The 21,321-nt window shown below is 41.0% G+C and overlaps 3 protein-coding genes across 6 annotated transcripts; 1 reads left to right on the top strand and 2 right to left on the bottom strand.

The window, feature by feature from the left end:
* Positions 1-82: 82 nt before the first annotated feature.
* Positions 83-6,699, bottom strand: LOC144535886 (uncharacterized). 2 transcript variants are annotated; one of them, XM_078278661.1, is made up of 3 exons: positions 6,460-6,699; positions 5,004-5,195; positions 84-4,487 (listed from the first exon to the last, which is right to left on the bottom strand). In XM_078278661.1, exons 1-3 carry the CDS (start codon positions 6,563-6,565, stop codon positions 2,884-2,886), a joined length of 1,902 nt encoding a protein of 633 aa, XP_078134787.1. In that variant the 5' UTR covers positions 6,566-6,699; the 3' UTR covers positions 84-2,883. The 2 variants fall into 2 exon arrangements, with proteins under 2 accessions (XP_078134788.1, XP_078134787.1); XM_078278662.1 differs by lacking the exon at positions 6,460-6,699 and having other exon boundaries at positions 83-4,487; positions 5,017-5,146.
* An 8,300-nt stretch (positions 6,700-14,999) lies between these two features.
* Positions 15,000-17,416, bottom strand: g6pc1a.2 (glucose-6-phosphatase catalytic subunit 1a, tandem duplicate 2). 2 transcript variants are annotated; one of them, XM_078279252.1, is made up of 5 exons: positions 17,175-17,416; positions 16,970-17,079; positions 16,105-16,209; positions 15,627-15,743; positions 15,000-15,502 (listed from the first exon to the last, which is right to left on the bottom strand). In XM_078279252.1, exons 1-5 carry the CDS (start codon positions 17,402-17,404, stop codon positions 15,000-15,002), a joined length of 1,065 nt encoding a protein of 354 aa, XP_078135378.1. In that variant the 5' UTR covers positions 17,405-17,416. The 2 variants fall into 2 exon arrangements, with proteins under 2 accessions (XP_078135378.1, XP_078135377.1); XM_078279251.1 differs by having other exon boundaries at positions 15,627-15,742; positions 16,089-16,209; positions 17,175-17,404.
* A 1,058-nt stretch (positions 17,417-18,474) lies between these two features.
* On the top strand, positions 18,475-21,092 carry g6pc1a.1 (glucose-6-phosphatase catalytic subunit 1a, tandem duplicate 1). 2 transcript variants are annotated; one of them, XM_078279254.1, is made up of 5 exons: positions 18,475-18,692; positions 18,777-18,886; positions 20,059-20,164; positions 20,251-20,366; positions 20,590-21,092. In XM_078279254.1, the coding sequence occupies exons 1-5, from the start codon at positions 18,475-18,477 to the stop codon at positions 21,090-21,092; spliced, it is 1,053 nt and encodes a 350-aa protein (XP_078135380.1). The 2 variants fall into 2 exon arrangements, with proteins under 2 accessions (XP_078135380.1, XP_078135381.1); XM_078279255.1 differs by lacking the exon at positions 20,059-20,164 and having other exon boundaries at positions 18,777-18,891; positions 20,231-20,366.
* Positions 21,093-21,321: the final 229 nt, after the last annotated feature.

The raw sequence follows: 21,321 nt of genomic DNA, 5'->3' as shown, positions 1-21,321 counted from the left end.
AGTCATAGTATAGTATGTCAAAAAAAAGTCATAAAAAGTTATAGTATAGTATGACCTTTTTTGACATACTATACCATGACTTTTTTATGACTTTTTTTCGACATACTATACGACTTTTTTTGACATACTATACGTATAGGACAGTAAAATTTATTAAATGCACGGTTATACAAAATACACAGCTGTTGAAAACAATAAAAGCAGAAGTGAACTAAGGGGGAAAAATAACTAAAATACACGTTTAGATTGGAAACTAACAGAATACATACATAATAAATGACATGTACATGTATTGACCATCCATTGTTTTAGCTGCTTAGAAGAAGACTTATGTGTTTAATTGTTTGACATGGTGTGGGATTAAATTCCACTCTCTTGACTGACTAAAAGAACTTTACCGCAGCGGAATAACAGTCTCTTGAGGATCTGCTTGTGACTCGATCAGTACCTGTTGTTCGGTTGATGTAGGCTAAAAGTGGCGGTGGTGCTAGGTTGTCAGTGACATTTTTCAACATACTATGACTTTTTATAAGATTTTTTCGACATACTATACTATGACTTTTAATGACTTTTGTGACATACTATACTATGACTTTTTATGAGATTTAAAAAAAAAAAAAACTTTAATATGAATTTTCCAGGACTTATTTCGACATACTATACTGACTTTTGTGACATACTATATACTATGAGTTTTTATGACTTTTCCATGACTTATTTTGACATACTATACTATGACTTTTTATAACATACTATACTATGACTTTTTATGAAATTTTTTCCAACATACTATACTATGACTTTTTTCAGACATACTATACTATGACCTTTTTCCGACATAATATAGTATGACTTTTTTCAACATACTATATATACTATGACTTTTTGTTTGAAATACTGTACTTCGACATACTACACTGAAATTTTTTCGAAATACTATACTGACTTTATAAAAAATGTTCAACATACTATACTATGACTTTTCCATGACATACTATACTATGACCTTTTTTCGACATAATATAGTATGACTTTTTTCAACATACTATACTATGACTTTTTGTTCGAAATACTGTACTTCGACATACTACACTATGACATTTTTTCGAAATACTATACTATGACTTTTCAACATGACTTTTTATTTTTTAAAGATTATTTTTTTGGGGCTTTTCCCTTTATTATATAGTGACAGTGGATAGACAGGAAAGAGGGAGAGAGAATCTCTCTCTCTCTCTCTCTAACAAATGAGACACAAACACAAAACTCTTGTCTTATAATTATGGATAGCCTCTTTTCCAGGTTCTGGCAGGTCATTCATAGATTTTTATTTCCATAAGGGTAGATCTGTGAGCTGTCAGGGTCAGGCCTGTACCTGTGAAGATACGCTACTTTTCGTATGACTTCTTTTAGGACATGATTTTTGTACGACTTTTATGATACAGTATACTATGACCTTTTTCAAGACATCATATACCGGGGGTTCTCAAGGTTTTGATGACTGAGTGCCAATTTAGGGACACAGCATATGACTGAAAATGATACCATATATTGTGTTTTTAATTATATACGAATAAATTAAGGCATTGTTCTGAGGCTGCATCTTCAAAACCATATTAACATTAGTCAGTCAATGACAATAGAACAGACTTCCTGCATTTATTGAGGATTTTAAATAATACACTGTAGCACCATCTCAAGAGACTTTGGAATTAAAAGGCAAGTTGTGAAATGAATATAACTCAAATTCTAAGTTTTTTTATATTTCCTTTTTAATAAGTGAAGGTAAATAAACACACTGACTAAAAACAAAAATATTTTATATTTTAAACATTTTGTTACATCTCTCCATATAGACAAACTCCACTTTCAAATAAAAAAAACATGCACAATGACGTTTTAAGACTTGTTCGAGTTGTGTGATACATGTGAGCTAACAGTAAGTCTACAGGCCTTTAATATAACAGTGTTTCTAAACTGTTTTACTAAAAAGCACCGTGTGTATAACAAGTACAAAAAAATACATGTCAAACTAGCCTTGTGCCCTTGAAATGTAAAGTGTTATGTACCATTTAAAGGAATAGTTCAGCATTTAGGAAAATATTTGCTTTCTTTCCATCAGTTGTGTAAATAATGGCGTTTTTCCATTACATGGTACCTGCTCAACTCGCCTCGACTCGCCTTTTTTGGTTTTCCATTATGAAAAAAGTCCCTGGTACCTGCCAACAGGTACTTTTTTTAGTTATCACCTCTGTCAAGGTTCCAAGCGACCTGAGGCGATACCAAAAGGTGACGTGAAAACCTGCAGACTAGTCCGAGAGAATCGTCACTAATCACTGCGTCATCATTGCTAGCGACAGACGGGGGTGTCCTGAACAAACCCGCCATCTTTAAATAGTTTAGCCAGCGGTGGGTTTTTTTGCTGCCTCCAGCTTCTTTTGAAACTAAATTTGTCACATGCGGAGAATCAACAACAACACACCTTTGACGTTCTGTGTGTGTGTCGCGTTAGGTCACGGCAGTTTCCTGCGGTGTCGCAAAAATTCATATTGCGGCGTCGCTATGACGACCAGCCACGCTCGCCTCACGCATGAGGCGGTACTAAATCTGCAATGGAAAAAGGAGGACGGGGCACCGCGGCCTAGCCGAGTAGAGCTGGTACTAGCAGTGGGTAAGCGCCATAAGTTAACTTTAATCTTTAGGTGTATTTTTTACTTTAGACGAGCTGCTTCCAGTCTTTATGCTAAGCTAGGCTAACCACTTCCTTTACCTAGCTCCATATTTAACAAACGGACATGATGTCATGAGATCAGGGCTGCAGCTAGGGGTGTCACGATTTCCATTCTAAAATGAATGAATTCCATTCTCCATTTTAAAAAGGCATTAAAGACTTGTCAGCTGTGTGGCCTCGTCCCCGTGAGTCTGAACATGTTTTTTCAAATCCTCCTTCCTCGCGAACCCTGTGCCGCAGACACTGCAGCCGTGCGTTCGCTCCCCCTCGTGGACGCCCATGTGTTTGGTCAGCGAGCCGCTCGCTGTGAAGCTTTTCCCACAAACGTTGCACAGATACGGCTTCTCCCCCGTGTGCGACCTCATGTGGATCTTCAGCGCTCCGCTCTTGTAGAACTTCTTGTCACACACGCTGCATCGGTGCGTGGACTCCCCTGTGTGGATCATCATGTGTGTTTTCAGAGTCCCCCTCTGTCTGAATCCTTTCCCGCAGACGCTGCAGAGAAACGGCTTCTCCCCCGTGTGGATCCTCATGTGAGCCATCATGTATTCTTTAAAGCTAAAGTTCTGACCGCACACGCTGCAAACGTACGGCTTCTCCCCCGTGTGAACTCTCATGTGTCCCATTAGGTTTCCATTTTGAGCAAACGCCTTGCCGCAGACGGTGCAAATGTACGGCTTCTCTCCTGTGTGGGTCCTCATGTGCATCTCCAGTTGTTTGTGGCCGTCAAAGTGTTTGCCGCAAACTTCACAGTCATTCGTTCGGATGTAAGTTTGCAAGTGAAGCCTTAAGCTGTCCTCGGACTCGAAACGTTTCCCACACACACCGCAAAGATCTGTATCCCCCTCGTCTTCTTGCACATGCTTCAAAAAAGAGGCTCTGTAGCAGAAAGACTTGCCACACACTTTGCAGCGGTATTTCAACTGCGATAAATCCTTGTAATCCTTATTTTTAGGTTTGTTTGATGCTTTTGTTTTGTACTTTTGCGAACAATGTCTGTCTTTGGTCCCATCTTTCTCACTGTCTCCCTCGTCACTATCACTGGCTTCACTGTCCTTCCATTCCTCATCGCTGTCGCCCACCTTACTCTCAGCGTCAGAGCACTCTGCCTCCGATCGTTTGTCGTCCGTTTGATCCCTGCAGATGTTTCCTTCGTTGTGGGTTTGTAAATGCACCTTCAAGCTCTCGTCGGAGTCAAGGAGTTTCCCACAGGCTCCACACACATCGGAGCTCTGTTCGTGCGTCAGTACGTGTTTCAGAAAAGAACGTTTGTACCGGAAAAACTTTCCACAAACTCTGCAACAACTCTGTCCCGTAGTTTGGCTCTTGTTTGTTATAGAAATGTTCCTTTCCCGGTTTTTTTTATTTTTCCCAGTGACACTTTTGTGGAAAGACCTTCCACACATTTTGCAACAATCCTCACCCTGACTTTGAATCTGATGGTTGGGAAATGGTTTTCTTTTGTTTGACTTGAGAGGTTTCTCATTTATCTCATTATCATTGTCTTCACTCGCAGCTTCTGAGTTGGTGGATGAGAGAACCTTGTCGCCAGGTGGCAGCGTCTCTGTTTCAATCATAGTTGAAGTGCCCTTTTCTGCTCTGTGTATTTGGCGAAGATGCGAGGGCCTACAGTCTGTCTCCGTAGACGCGTCTTTAATCTGTGGTGGATTTGATGTTTTCTGGAGCTGACTGGAGCTCCTGCTCTGCTCAGAGGAAACGTCCTTTTCACAGTCCGACCCAGAGAGAGGCAGTTTGTCTAAAGGAAAGATCGAAGAGAAAATTCAGCATGGAAATTGCAATACAGTAAATACTCTAGGCCACAAGAATATTTCCTATAAACTGTGTGTGCGTGAGCAACAAACAAAAAAAAGCTCTATTCTGCAGCACCTTTAAAGTCTATGGAGGGTGAGCATTTGACAGTCAAAAAATATTTTGGAATCACTTTAAAAGGCACCAGATTACTCATGTCTGCAAGGCTGTTCAGATGTTTTCAAAAAAATTCTAGCCAAGGGTGAATGACTGAGTAAATGAATAAAAAAAAATGTTTTTAACCACACTGCTTGTTTAATGTTGCCTATAAATGTAGAAATTCAAAATGCTGATTTTTAAATGTTTCATAATTTACATACAAACGGCAAAACAATGCACAGCAGGGATAGCATCATTGTTTTGTTGTGCTCTGTCGAATAATTTATTAAATGATGACAAATTAAATGGTACCAGCAAGAAAAATTCTTCTTGCAATATAAACATTATTTAATGCATAATGTACCTGCTCTCTGTACATTTGCCTCCGCTTTCAACGTGATGTCCAGCAGTTGGCATTGACGTTCGCTCTCCTTGTGGGAACTGGAGACCTCTGCCTCGTATTCGCCCATCATTATCTCCAGGATCCTAAAGATCTCTTCAGCAACCACCGCCAGCCTCTTGTGTACAGCTGCCCTCTGCTGTTCAGGTGGCATATCTGAAGAAAGGAATAAAGGAATAAAATATATATACGAGTTAAGACTGGGTAAACCCAGCCCAATCTGCTGGCGATTTGATTTCGCCCTGCAGCTCAGGCTGGAAACCTGTACGTTTATCTATCCTGCTTCCGTTACAAATTTGCAGGGACCAATCACAAACTGGCTTATCCACCTGGCGCACTATTGGCGGGTTTAACACGATGACGATAGAGAAGCGACCGAGCAGCTTCTTGTTTACATTCAACATAGCGGCCACCGAAGCGCAGCAACCCGTTGATGCCGCTGTCGCTGCTACGTCACCCGGATCGTTGGTCTGATTGGTTGAAGGACTATCCAATTGCGTACAGAGTCATTTGAACTATGCCCGTTGATCACGCCTCATGTGCAGTAGAAAATACAGAGCAGACTCCCCAGACTAATGTTCAATCTTAAAAGATTGAGCTTGGTCTGGTGACAGCCAGACTATATACACGAGTGTGAGTAAATGCAAGACTAATTCTGCTGCAAGAAAAGCTTCCCATATAAAATAAATGTATTTTCCCTCAACAGGGAAGCTTGTTTTGTATTTCTGTATTCATTATCCTTTTTTAAAGATATGTGTGGAGATTTAGCTGAAAATAAAGGTTGGTTTAGTTAAAAAGGCAGAATGGTGCATTCATGTTCAGTCCTTAAATTTGTGAATTTGCAGCCAAAACGTCAGTAAAACATACCACAGCTTTTCATATCATACTTTTGCTGCTCCAAACAGCTCAAATGTTTCTTTACAGTCGACTGTTATACATGTAAAGAATCAGTCTCCTGTAACAGACACGGCACATTTTAGCAAGAAAAAAACCCAGTGTATACCAAATGTTACATTACATGTCACCCCAGGGTATGGTAGAACTAACCCGGACTACGGGGTAGCTTTTTAACATTTTCCTCCTTGTGTTTGAGAGTAAACCATCAATTTTCTGTTCGGGTTGCAGAGATAACAGCTACTCCATTTAATAACAAACTATATAAATAGTTTATATCACATTTTGAACGCACTGGCTAAAAAAGAGCTCCAAGATACAGACAGAAATGTCAAAAATGTTACAACTATCCCCGGTCTCCTTCCTCCATTGCAGGTACCTCAAAATTGAGTAAACATCTGTCTGTCTTTGATTACACCGCTGAATAGGAATGTCATATAAGACATTATATAGAAGTAGGTGGTTGTTGACTTCTCTTATCAAATATTATTTAGTTATTAAAAACGTGTCTTGTGTGTTTACACACCTGATGTGTGCAGCAGCTTCTTCTCGACAGCGCTGAGTATCTCCTCCGCAGCCGCCGCCAGTCTCTCGGCCACCAGCGCCTTCACCGCCTGCAGTTTAGACATCATGGACCGATGATAAAGGCTGTCTTCACCCTGTGAACATTGTGTAGCTTCAACAGCACCCAAATACACACTTTACCAGGCACAACCATTGACATATGGGCACAACCGAGGCAGAGGGAGGATCTTTGGTGCCATAGTGCTTCCGGGGTCGTCGCTATTACGGTTGATGGTAAAACACCGCCACCCGCTGTTCTAAAATGGTATTACAACGTTCAGTGTCCCAGGAGTGGCGGAAGAAGTACTCTGAACTTTTACGTCAGTAAAAGTACCAACAAGCAGTACCTTTAGATTTAAAAATGTAAAAAAAAGTACTTGTACTTTACATGAGTATTTTCATTGTATGCTTCTTTATACCTTTAGTCCACTACATAGCAGAGGAAAATATTGTATGATTTACTCCACATTTGATGCTTTAAAAGGTCATATGACGCTGCTTTTTGGATGCTTTTATATATGCCTCAGTGGTCCCCTAATACTGTATCTGAAGTCTATTTTATATAGGCTTTAGTGGTCCCCTAATACTGTATCTGAAGTCTATTTTATATAGGCTTTAGTGGTCCCCTAATACTGTATCTGAAGTCTCTTTTATATAGACCTTAGTGGTCCCCTAATACTGTATCTGAAGTCTCTTTTATATAGACCTTAGTGGTCCCCTAATACTGTATCTGAAGTCTCTTTTATATAGGCCTTATTGGTCCCCTAATACTGTATCTGAAGTCTCTTTTATATAGACCTTAGTGGTCCCCTAATACTGTATCTGAAGTCTCTTTTATATAGACCTTAGTGGTCCCCAATACTGTATCTGAAGTCTCTTTTATATAGACCTTAGTGGTCCCCTAATACTGTATCTGAAGTCTCTTTTATATAGGCCTTAGTGGTCCCCTAATACTGTATCTGAAGTCTCTTTTATATAGACCTTAGTGGTCCCCTAATACTGTATCTGAAGTCTATTTTATATAGGCCTTAGTGGTCCCCTAATACTGTATCTGAAGTCTCTTTCCCGAAATTCAGCCTTGGTGCAGAATTATAGCCACTAGAGTCAGTCCCACAATGAGCTTCCTTTGCCATTTCTGTGTCTGTAGCTTTAAATGCTATTGAGGAGGAGAGAGCCATAGACAGTATATAAGAATGGACCAACAGATCCCGTTGCTCTGGACGGAGACCAGTGAAGGATATTAGAAGCACTTTTACGGTGAGCGCTGAGCGTTACTGCGCAGCCTCCAACTGAGAGAGACGACGTAAATGTGACGTGAGCAACGTGTCTGAAAGTTGTAAGTCTTCTGGTAGCTGTGCCAAGAGAAATCTCAATCATTCCCAATCTTGCAGAGACGGAGAGCGTAGGTATATGTAAGGAGATATCATGGACACAGGCTAACTATTGCTAACTAAAATGCTAGTTAACATTAGTAATTAAACTTAAACAGCTAACGTAAGTCGAAACTGCCTGCGAGCTTCTCCTGTACTATATGGTAATTCCTCTACTATGCGACAGTAAGTCGCGTGGTTATGACACAATCGTTATCCTATTTTTACAAAAACGTCTGCTATGGAGCCATAACGTGAGGTACAAGGTAATGGAGCCTATTATACATTGACATGTTTCTTTAGAAATAAACAATGGACAAATAAAGTCTTTAAACGCTTCAGGTGGAAAGTTATTCGCTGTCAAAGTGACGTCAAAATGAATGGCAGTCAATGGAATGCTAACGTCGGGTGATCATTTTGTAGCATCAAAATGGCGCCATAGGAGGTTCGAGCTCTGAAGGGAGGCTTACCACCTTGGAGAGAGCGGGGGCAAGGTGGAGGGTGGGGGTGTGGCCTTGACCAACTGCAATGCTTCGCTCATTTGCAAGCCATGATGTCTCGCTTTCTCATGGGCGGGCAAAGCAGAGAAAGGGGAGGTAACATTTTCCCTTACAACATCATATAGGGAAGATTCCAGATCGGCCCATCTGAGCTTTCATTTTCTCAAAGGCGGAGCAGGATACCCAGGGCTCAGTTTACATCTATCGCCATTTCTAGCCACTGGGGGACCATAGGCAGGCTGAGGGAACCTCATATTCATGTAAAAAATAAAAAACAACCTTATAAAGTGAAATTGTCATGCCATGGGACCTTAAAAGTACTTTACAGATTCATTATACAATAAATGTATTATGAGTAAAGATAACTATCCATTAGTTAAACACACAAGCATGACTCATTTCCCTTCCCAGTCATGTGATGAATATTGAATTTGACTCCCATCCTGTGGAATCCTTAAGGTCGGCACTAAAATGGGCAAACAAGCAACTTGCAAAGAGTTTTACAACTTGATAGTCTGCTCCAATTAGAGCATTTTGGGGCGAATTCAAATTGCTGTCCTCCCTAGGTACCGGTACTCATACGGTGTGCTTTGTTTTGTGTTTTAATGTTTGCATGTATTTTTTACTGTGTTGTTGAAACCTTGTATTGCTGCCATCTTGGCCAGGGCTCCCTTGAAAAATTACTTTCTTACCTGGTTAAATAAGGTTCTGTGTATTTCCCTTAATTTCAGATGGTGCAAGTCACAAGAACCCTGTATGGTTAATGACAAAGCACAAACAAGTTCTCATGGTCAAATTTTTTTTATTAATCTTTTGTTAAGACTTTCAAACATGTAAACAGTTCCAGGAAGGCTGAAGCTCGCAGTCATCAAGTTCACCTGCAAAACAAGGCAAAAGTCAGGTTTGTCATGATTAATCATTATACAACAGCTTAACTTCAGTTCCTTTTACCTCATTGGATGTTCTTTACTCCCTTGGACTCAGTCACTGGTGGAGTCTTGGAGGCAAAGACTGATGGCTCAGAGTACTCTGGGGAGTGCTCACTGGGGGAAAGGGCTTCTAGTGCTTGCTGGTAGCCCTTTCTGGATCGGATTACGTAGGATGAAGGTGGCGGCAGAGGGATCTCACTCTCGCTCAACAGCGTCTGAGACTCAAATGCAGAGATGCCAAAGTCTGGAAACAAGTAGTCAGTTTCCCCTTCGGGCTGTGAGGCCCAAGGAAGGCCAGGGGCAGAACCGGCTCCGTCTACATAGTTGGACGTTGCAGGGTTAGGAAAAGGTGCAACACCAAACCTGAAGCTTGTAGGAGCACTGCTGTAAGGAATAGGTCCATCTAGCCCACCGTTTGCAGCTGTGTTACGACTTGTTTGACCTGAAACCAAAAGAGACTCAAGCTAAATTTGTCTAGGAGAGCAGGGAATGTAAAGTTAGTCAAACTTCAGAACCAAGCTAAGGATTGTTGGGAGACTTACCACCTTGTGTTACAGGGTGCTTGTTGGCATAAGGATAAGATCCAGCATTATAGGTGTAGGTTGCAGGAGCACCGATGTAAGGAACAGGTCCATCACCAAAGTCCAAGGTTGTAGCCATGTTCCCAGCAGCAGGGTATGCTGGAGAAGGACGAGAGATTGGGCCTGATGCCCCCCCATCAAAACCCATTTTGGAATTTCCACTGGTACCAGCAACAGACTGTGACTGCACAGAGAAGCTAGGAGTCCTCTTCCCAGTGCGTGGTAGAGTATGAGCAGTAGGCCTGACGTACCCTACACCCTGGGAAGCAGCGCCATCACCAGAGTTGTAGGTTGCAGGAGTGGCAGCGTAAGGATACCAGTAGGAAGCAGGTCCATCATAAAGCTTACCAGAGGTAGCTGTGTTACGACCTGCTTGACCTGAAACCAAAGACAGATTGAAGCAAACATGTGTCAAGTTAAATATTCAAGCTTAAAACAAGCAACTAATCTTAACATGCTCAGGTTTTAGTCATTGTAGTTCAGTAAAGAAAAAAGGAGTAACAAATAAGGCTTGCCAATCAGAACTCTAAAATGGTCTTAATGCCTTGAAGTCAAATGCTCAGTGTTTGGATAGCAAGACATCTTTTGCTTTGCAAGAGTTCTGTACACAGGAGAGCTAAAAAATAAAGATTTTTGGGTGACTTACCACCTTGTGTTGCAGAGTGCTTGTTGGCATAAGGATAGGATCCATCATTATGGGTGTAGGTTACAGGAGCACTGATGTAAGAAACCGGTCCATCACCAAAGTCCAAGGTTGTGACTATGTTCCCAGCAGAGGATGCTGCCCCACTTGAATCCATATTGGAGTTTCCACTGGTTCCAGCAACAGACTGAGACTGCAAAGAGAAGCTTGGAGTGCCAGTACGTGGAAGAGGACGAGTAGTAGGGCTGACATACCCTGCACCCTGGGAAGCAGCTCCATCACCAAAGTTGTAGGTTACAGGAGCGTAAGTTTCAGCACCAAACCTGAAGCTTGTAGAAGCCTCGCCATAGGGAAAAGATCCGTCATCAAGCCAGCCTGTGGCAGCTGTGTTAAGACTTCTTTGTTGAGCTGCAAATATTAATCAATTAGTTGTCAACTATTAAATTAATCGCCAACTATTTTGATATTTGATTAATCGGTTTGAGTATTTTTTTATGAAATAAAAGTAAAACATTTGATTGTAAATTGAATGTTTTTTTTCTCCTCTGACAGTAAACTAATATGAGTTGTGGACAAAACAAGACATTTGAAGACGTCATCTTGAGCTTTTGAAACAGACATTTTTCACCATTTTGTAGACCAAACAAACAACTAATCGAGAAAATAACAGACAGATTAATAGACAATGAAAATCATCGTTAGTTGCAGACCTACTTGTTTGACCTGAAACCAAAGACAGATTTGTCCAGGAGAGCAGTTAATGTCAAGCTTAAGGATTGTTGGGAGACTTACCGCCTTGTGGTACAGGGTGCTTGTTGGCATAAGGATAAGATCCAGCATTATAGGTGTAGGTTGCAGGAGCACCGTCGTAAGGAACAGGTCTATCACCAAAGTCCAAGGTTGTAACCATGTCCCCAGCAGCAGGGTATGCTGGAGAAGCCTGGTAGACTGGGTCGGATGCTGACTCACTTGAATCCATATTGGCGTTTCCACTGGTACCAGCAACGGACTGAGACTGCACAGAGAAGCTAGCAGTCTCCTTCCTAGTGCCGGTAGGTGGAAGAGGACGAGCAGTAGGGCTGAAATACCCTGCATCCTGGGAAAGAGTACTTGTGGGTTTGTTAGAGCTGGAATCATAACTCACAATAAAACTGTTTGGCTTATAACTTGGTGACAAGCCTGCAGCTACACTGGGAGCTCTTACTCTGTATGGGGATTGGTTTCCAGTGGGAAAGCTGGCCTGTTGGGGGTCAGCCTCAGGGTGCTGATAATAAGCAGATGGGCCATACTGCAGGTTCATCAGGGGAGGACGTGAGCCTTTAGACTCAAAGTTTAATTCAGGAGCAGCTCCACCACCGGAGCCCCAGGTAGCAGTGTAGGCATATTTGTAGTCTGGACAGACATTTTTAAGTTGAGTCAACTTTTGCATCCAATACATGTTTAAACCAGAAGTTTCTAGTCTTTAATACCTTGACCATTAGTAAGAATATCATTTTGCAACTTGCTAAAATCTGAATTATGAAAGCTCAATGCCCTTTTCTACCAAGAAGTTTGAAAGAGTCAGTATTGCGCATTGTTTGAATTTCCACAACATAGATGAAGCATGAAGATAAGTCAAATTTAAAATGAAGTGCAATAAAAAAAAAAACACAACCACCATGACATTCAGAAATTGTAGTGCTCAGTTATTTGCTTAATTTCTCTACTCTTGGAAATCTGTCATAACTTCTATACAAGTCATCTGTGTGGTTAAGAAGTCGGATAGACAGTAAAAAGGGAACTTTACCTTTTGGTGCAGGAAAACAAGCACTATTGCTAAACAACAGCAGACAGATCCAAGAAACCCTGTAAGATAGCAACAGAAACAACAAGTTATTTTCCCCCAAAGGATAGAACTTGAGCAATCATTGTATATATTGTATACCCATTTGACTCACCTTAAAGACAGTCCACACACCATGTTTAACTTGTCCACAGCTGCCTTTGAGGATTGTACAGCTTTGTGCTGTGAAGTGAATGTAGCTATACTGGTGCTCCACATGCTCTCTGCACTAATTAAACTCATTGATTGACACCTGCACCCCAATCAGTCCCTGTATCCTGTTTCAAATGGTGGAAGAGAGTATTTACATTCTCATATTTTATAATCTAAAAAGTAAGTTGTAGTGGAGTAAAAAAACAGTACAACATTTAGGCCTAACTCTAATATGTAGTATAAAGTATAAAGTGGCATAAAATACACCTTTCTAGACCAGCATCACAAAGTGCTTTACATCAAAACAAAAGCAAGACATAAAAACACAGAAACAATTAACAATGTGGACAAAAACTTGAGTTTAAAAAAAAGAATGTTAGTGTTTTTGAATCATCAGAAGTGTTTGTTGTTAACATATATGATATTTGTTATTGGCACACATATTCAGATGTGTTTTGAATGCGTCCATCAGTCACCTGGCCAGCGTCGTGCAGGTCTTAACATTCACTCGAGTGTCTCCTGTGATATTAATCAGGACAACTTGTAAGCATCTTGTGTTAAAAACAGACACTGGTAAACAAATGTAGATTAAATCACACAGATTATTGTTCAGCATTTCAGGGCGACAGGCTCCACCATGTGGTACTCTATACCACAAGGAGAGCTATAGCCCGCCTGACCCTTATTTTATTTTATAAGAATTAAATTCAGACCTTGTTACTCACTCTAATGATATTTTAAATATTTGTGACTTTAACTTGATTTAATCACATATTATCTGTATCATGTACTTCTGTCAGGATATAGAGACAGTTTCAGGAAATATAGTCTCCCATTGCCTGACCTACAGTATCTCCACAGCGCTGTGTCAGCACTCAACTATCATCTGGCTACACCGCTTATCTATCCTAAAGCAGACAAGAGCAAATATGACAAAAAGTTATTTTTATAAAAGATAAAGACTGAACCTTTAATACTCAAATTAGAAATAAATTAAACGGGGGTATCTGTAAAGATACAAAATAAAGTGCATGTACTGTATATAAAATAAAACATACAGTAGCTAGCTAAGTTGACAAATACACATAATGACCCTATATGCCACACATACAGCATATAAACAGTCTGTTTTTATGTTATGACAGGCCAAACTTTGTCCATCAAACTTCACCTAAAAAAAACTAAACGCATAAATAAGTAAGACTGACACAGGATGACTATGTTGGCATAAAAATCATACTTCTGCAGTCATGAACCAATAACTGTTTGTTTAAAGCTACATAACCTGTTTTTGATTTCACAGCATTGCAACACAGCAGTAGTGACACACTTTTCAATAACTCAGTGTTCACCAGGGATGTCATGTGTGTATCCTACAAAACACAAACTGACAAATATTGAATGTTCAGCTTGCACCGTCGGCCAGACAGTTGCATGACGTGTGGATCTATGTCATCGCAGCATGTCAGGCTAAAGGCCAGGGCTCTGGGGCTGAGTTAATGATTTATATTTTACTCTGACTTGACCAAAATGCTATCTTTATCTTTTATGATGTTATACAACAGCCAACATCAGACATGGGATTTCTGGATAGGGGTCATGTGTGCATGTATTTTCTGTTAGTTCGTTTGAAGATCAAGATTGTACATGCAATGCATATGATCAGTTTAAAATAGTATGCAATGCTATAGAGTACACTACCCAACAGTTTATAAAGTAGTCAAAATAGCTCCACTTTAATCAGTTATATATTTACAATAAAAATAAATATATAACACTGAGATGTGCCATTTTGTTGAGTTCTTTAACTTTTGATACATGAAGTATATTTTGCTTATGATACATCTGTTCCTTTACCTGAGTAAAATTTGAATGCAGTGCTTTTACTTGTAATGGAATATTTTTTACATTGAGGTACTTTTACTTACTTAAGTAAAAGATCCCACTAGTTATTCCACCACTGGGGAGTGGAGGCTATTTACGGTTTGCTATACACTAAATAATGATGGGAATGTATAGTCCAGTCCAGTAAAATATGAACCAAGTCATTTAATACATTTTCAAGATATTTTTTATTATATTAAAAATATTCAAAACAGTTTCAAAAATACTTTCTATACCATTTAAAATACATTACTAATACAGTTGAAATACGAGTGCTTTGAGTGACTGTTGTCTGTCTGATTGTCTTTAAAGTGAGGTTTACACAGCAACTGCAGCTCATGTGTTCATCGTCTATCCTTTTCCAGGACTCTGAAACAATTGCAATTATCATATTTTGCTAAATACAGGATTGGTCTTTGTAAGTGCCACTGGGCATCCTGGAGCGCTCACAGAGTTCAGTGTCTAAATCACACCGGCAGTCACACTTTCCCATCTATCTTAAAGGCTTTTCCTGAGGATCAGTTGGACATACGAATGCAATAAGCACCAGAGGAAAGTGTTTTTGTTTTTTATCCGGAAAAGCCTCCATTTCATTAGTCTGTTTAATCTGAGTTCACTGCTCACACTCCCTTTTTGTTCTGCAGGCTCAGAGCTCCGTTCACGCAGTACGGGATGATACTTACAGTGACCAGAGGCACTGTGGCGCTTTTGCAGAAGGAAAGCAGGTAAAAGAGGGCTGCGGTGTGTGTGGGAGGCTTGAAGGAGTCAAACAGGTGCAGCAGGAACAGAGAGCTGATGACACACCCTGCTTTGACCAACGTACTGCTGCTCTTCTTGGTCTCAGTGTAGAGGGGCGAGTGCAGGCCAAGGCCCAGGCCGAACAGGGTGCCCATGTTACGCAGGAGGCTAGCAAAGGGCGTGCTGTCCAGGTGCACCCACTCTGTCCTCACGCACCACTTCTGGGCTTTCTCCAGGGTCCAAAGCAGGTCCACACCCAGAGCTTTGAGGATGACGTAGAAGCCAACAGCAAAGGAGGTCAAGAAGAGAGTCGTGTAGAAGTATTTCTTCATACTGGCGCTGTAGATCCACTGAGTTCTGTCGAAGGCTTCAGCCACGATTATACCTAGAATCCATTGAAATGTCTAGGTCAATATATTATGGTACATAGTAAACATAAACACACAGGATTGACAGTTGTTCTCAGTCTATTGCCCAATGGGGGTATTTAATCGTATTTCCATACTGACCTGTGATAACACCAGCAATGACCTGGTGGGGGAAGTGGGCGGCAATGAAGACCCTGGAGAGACAGACACAAAGCTGGACTCCCCAAAACAGAGTCCACAAAACAGCCTTCAGATACCTGTCAACGAAACAAAATCAGGCAACTTTGATTATTCTGTTTTGAAAACGTAAGGTGCAGCACTTGAGAATCAAAACAAGTCAAGCTTTTAAAGCAATATAACAATTAACACAATCATGAGAACAATTCAGCTGCCTGGACGTCAAAACAAGTGTTGTATAATCTCCACTTTTCTGACCAATAGTTCTCAGGCGTCAATGATCAACCACAGCACAGAACAGATAGTGTGTCCACAATGATAAGCTCTGGGTGGAAGAAAATGGTAAACAACACAGACATCGATGGGGTCATCGATGTCTGTGTTGTTTACCATTTTCTTCATTTCAACATGTGTTTTCTGACTCACCGGTCCTGGTTGGTGGATTTCTTGCTTCCATATTTCTTCTTGCTGGTCATGATGGCGAGGATGGACGTCACCAGGGTGTAGTAGACTCCTGCGGCTCCCATAGCGTGGCCAGAGGGGCTGCCTGGATAACACACACGCACAGAGGGTGGATATCAGTGACCGATTCATGAATGAATGAATGAATGAAGAGCATTTACCTCATTTTAATGTTACTACTACTATTAGAAACAGTGATGACTATAACTAAGTACATTTGCTCAAGTACAGAACTAAAGTACAACATTGAGGTACTGTACTTGTACTTTACGTGAGCATTTCTGTTTTATGCTACTATATACTTCTACTCCACTACATTTAAGAGGGAAATTTACTACTATTACTAGTTACCTTTCAAATCAAGATTTTATATTTTAAAAATATTTTAAGCATAAAAAATACAATACAAAACCTCCTACAAAAAAAAAAAAAACATTGTCTAGTTGGTTTCAATATGTTTATGAATTGTTAGCAAATCCACAGTTGAATGAATGCAGATTTGTCACCGGGACCAAGTACTTTTACTTTTGAGGCTTTAAGTACATTTTGCTGATTATATTTATGCATTTTTACTTAAATACATTTCTGAATGCAGGGCTTTTATTTGTAAAATATTGTATCCACAGTGTTGTATTGGTTGTTACGTAATGTTTTGAGTACTTCTTCTGATTAAAGACAAAACCTGTGCATTAGAGCAAAGCTGGTAACTGCCCAAAAGGCCAAAAGCTTCAGGTTCACTGTGTGGCAACTGGTTTGTGGTAATTGAATTACTTGCAACTTTTGTTTGCAGCTCATTTTTGGGCCCTCAGCACATCCAGCCATGCATGTACAGTGTAATTTCTCACCTGGGCCGGTCTCACAGGTCATTGGATACTGCTCAATGTGAGGACGAACTGAGTTTGCATAATGAGCCGTCTCATGGACCCACCAGTAAGGCCTCTCCCCAAACAGAATCCTGAAGAAGACGACAGAAACATGCACTCCATTATGGTCTATACAAATGTTAAGGACATTTGAAAAATGTCTAGTTCAGAGACTGACTTGACTTACCATTTGAACACCAAGTTAAGCCAGTCTCCAATCACGGCCACCCAGATGAGCTTGATGGCCACTGAAGAACGCAACTGAAACCAAAGCGGGAAGAAGATGAAGAAGGTGTTCCTGAGGTCTGCCGCCCAGGAGACCCAGAGAAACAAGCCCTGGGCATCCTGATAGTTGGTCTGCAGGTAGTGGGTGGTGCTCACACCAAAACCCTGCATGGCATCCATTATAGCGTTCATCTTTGCCTCAAGAGAGAGGGAGAGAGATCTCAGTCTGGTGCTGTGTGACTAAAAAACAAGCTTGTTGCTATCAGTAACACAGCTGGTTGGTTTTATACCAGAGGGACCCACCACTCAAACGCATGCTCACGATGACCGTTGGACCTTGCACATGTGTAATAAAACACAAAGTGAGGTGAGTTTTGGAGGTTTGCCATACAAACAGGTTGAAAAGATAGCGGGAAAAACCAAACGTCAATTGGTATCTCTGTCACTAAAATACTGTAGGCAGCGCAGACATCAGTTGACCAATGGCTGTATTTCACAATAGTTTGCAGAATAACATTTTCTTTTCATTGGACTGCAAAATATTTCAAATATCAGGCATGTCCTCTTTCTTAGTTTCTTCTTTCTTCCCTATTCATGCCACCAATGAGTAGTTTTGTAACTGTGTTTTTTTGATGATTTGGTGAAAGCATCATTAGGTTACATAAGGAGATCAATGATTAAATGACTGGGTTTGGACTGAAGCTGAGGAAATAGTCGGTTATAAAACAGAAGAAGCAGATTGGCAGGTTGTAGGTCATGTACAAGTTACTGCACTTTCATGACAAACAGGCAGGGACATCCCCACAGATGAGCTCATATTTTATCTTGTTTTGATGGACATAATGTTGTAATTTCTCACCTCTGGGGTTCCTAGCAAAAAGAATTATGCACTGTTCACTATCCATGGGACATAGAGTATAAATTGTAAGCTAAGATCAATGGATTTCACAAGCCTGAGCTCAGAACAGAAGCTAGTTCATTTTCTTTGATCAGCGAAAAAAAAAGGTTTTCCTAGAAATCTGTGATCCGATTTCTGTAATGATGGATTTTAGCAAAGGGGGCCTTAAGGGGTGTAAAGGTTGAAGAACCTGTCTGCACTGTCCCAAAGGCAAACAAATTTGCTAGCCTTGATTAAAGTCCGATGGGGATCACACAGAGGCAGAACAGAGGAGACTGCTTGGCCTGGAAGAGCTTGGCAGCAACCGGTCTGACAAAAAAGACCCAGTTTCAGTGCATCATCCTCGGGCAGAGGAAGTGATATCATGGATCTTCTTCACAGTTGGGGGGTTGAGCTGGCGGTCCATCTGCAGACCACATACAGCAGGTATGAGGGCTTGTTTAGCCTGGCGTCCACAGTGGCCGACCTGCACACCACGTTCTTCTGCTTCTTCCCGATCTGGTTCCACCTGCGGAGGGACACAGGGCTCAGGCTCATCTGGGTGGCTGTCCTCGGAGACTGGCTCAACTTGGTCCTGAAATGGTAACAACTGTTCAAATGTAATGTCGATTGAAACACATGAAGACAAGAGTTGTTTTTTTGAGTCTCTTGGTGTTTCCATGGCAGGGTTCTGTTTGGGGAGAGACCGTACTGGTGGGTTCATGAGACCCGGTTTTATGGAACGGGACCGGCCCCTTCTCTGCAGCAGTTTTCCATCACGTGTGAGACTGGACCAGGTACAGTTCAGACCTGCAGTAGAACACATGATGATTCCTGAAAAAATTGATTGATTCAGTGGAATGATTTATCTGGCACACTGAACTATTAGTCTGGTTAATACTTAAAGGAATAGTTATAATTCTTTGAAGCGGGGTTGTATAACAGTAGATAGAGGGTGGCACGCCCCCAGTTTTTAGAAGCAGGCAGGAGTACCCATACATAATCTAAGCAATGTGATGCTGTGGACGGGGGCAGCAGCTATACTTAATTTAAACACCTAAAAAAAGGCCCTTTCTGACGGCGAACTGAAGCCTTTATATCCATTGATGCTCTCTTCAAAGCCACCGGTCTCCTTTGACAAAAAAGTAATTTTACCTCTCGGAACACAGGAGTTGCTGGTCTACCCGCTGCATAGATCAGTTTGTGTTATTGTCTGGCTTTGGTAAATTCAGACTAACCCTTTAAAACACCAAAGTCACACAATAACACAAACTAACTAACCGATTGAGGCAGCAGTAGACCAGCAACTCCTGTGTTCTGCAATGTAAAATTACTGTTTTTTTTTAAAAAGGAGTCTGGTGGCTTAAAAGAGAGCATAGATAACGACTCTCCACATTAAACGGTGAAAGTATTCAAAATATAGCGTTCACCTAAACTGATATTGATTTCTTTAGGTGCCTAAAATATGTTTAGCTGCTGCCCCTGTTCACAGCAGGACATTGCTCAGCTTCCATGTCGGTACTCCTGTCTGTTTCTCCAAACTGGGGGTGTGCCGACCTCCATTTACTGTAGGTAATACACTGATTATGGAGAAGCACCTCATACAACCCCACTTAAAAAATGTTGAACTATCCTTTTAAGTACATGATTGCCAGATAATATCTTTAGTGTTTGCCAAGTGCTTCCTTGAATGAATATGATCACAAATGTGATAACTAGGTTATACATTGCAGTACCTTTTGAAGGGATTTTCTTTTTTTTTAATCTCTTAACAGGTGTAAAGGAATTTAATATTGGATTGCACAATGTCTTCTTTTTGTCAATGTTGCATTTGCTCTAGTTTTCTTTCTGTGCACACATAACATTGGTGGACTGTACATTATGTGTTTTTTTTTTTTGTTATTGCATCTCTGAAGATGAAGCTGTAGTTGATGAGGCCTGAGATTATAAATCTAAATGATCCTTGCAGGAAGCCCTTCAGGTCATGCTATGGGTGCAGCTGGGGTCTGGTATGTGATGGTAACTGCACTACTCACTATTGCAACAGAGAAGCGATGCCCCCCTTTACTATACAAGTGAGTCTGTGGTAATCTTCAAACCTAACATTAATTATTCTCTAAATCCTGTGCACTCAGGTTCAGTATTATTCCCTCTCTGTCAGGTTCCTGCAGGCAGGCCTGTGGATGCTAATGGGCCTGGTAGAGCTGGTGGTCTGCATGTCCAGGGTCTACATGGCTGCTCACTTCCCACACCAGGTCGTTGCTGGAGTCATTACGGGTTAGTCTGCCCAAAAATGCAAGATATATACATTTTGTGGTGATGACATTTTTTTTGTGTGAAGATATTTGTCTCCCATTATCATACACACCATATTGTGGATGTGGTCAGTTAAGATTTCAGTGAGGGGTACATGCAGTAAAACCATTACTCACCTAAAAGCATATGCAGGAGCTCTTCTGAACCTCTGTTTGATGGACCCTCTTCTCTGTTTTTGTGTCAGGTGTACTTGTCGCTGAGGTTGTCTCAAAGGAGAAATGGATCTACAGCGCCAGCATGAAGAAATACTTCTACACGACTCTCTTCTTGACCTCCTTCGCTGTTGGCTTCTATGTCATCCTCAAAGCTCTGGGTGTGGACCTGCTTTGGACCCTGGAGAAAGCCCAGAAGTGGTGCGTGAGGGCAGAGTGGGTGCACCTGGACAGCACGCCCTTCGCCAGCCTCCTGCGTAACATGGGCACCCTGTTTGGCCTGGGCCTGGGCCTGCACTCGCCCCTCTACACTGAGACCAAGAAAAGAAGCACCAGTTTCAAGATGGGATGTATTATTGTCTCCTTGTTTCTGCTTCAGCTGTTGGATGGATGGACATTTTCCTCTGAAAATCTCATGATTTTCTATTTCTTGTCTTTTGGTAAAAGTGCAGTTGCACTTTTAATCCCAACCACTCTGGTTCCCTGGGCGCTCTGCTGGATGTGCAAGGGAAAGAGAGAAGACAAGAATTTGTAATTCAAGACCAACTTGTAGTTTAAATCAATTATTAGTTTAATTCTTTTATATTTACCACTACTTATATTTCACTTTTTTTGTTGATAGTTAGATGATAAGATTGATATCACTCTAATGTCTGTATACTTAATATATACTTAATCATAAATATGAAGCTACAGCAAGCCGGTAAGCTTAGCTTAATGGTGAAACAGCTAGCCTGGCTCGGTCCAAATATAACAAAATCAGC

The sequence above is a fragment of the Sander vitreus genome, chromosome 21 (assembly GCF_031162955.1).
Source record: "Sander vitreus isolate 19-12246 chromosome 21, sanVit1, whole genome shotgun sequence".
Taxonomy (NCBI): Eukaryota; Metazoa; Chordata; class Actinopteri; order Perciformes; family Percidae; genus Sander; species Sander vitreus.
The sequence above is the reverse complement of the archived record's forward strand: the minus strand, read 5'-3'. Positions and strand labels throughout refer to the sequence as shown.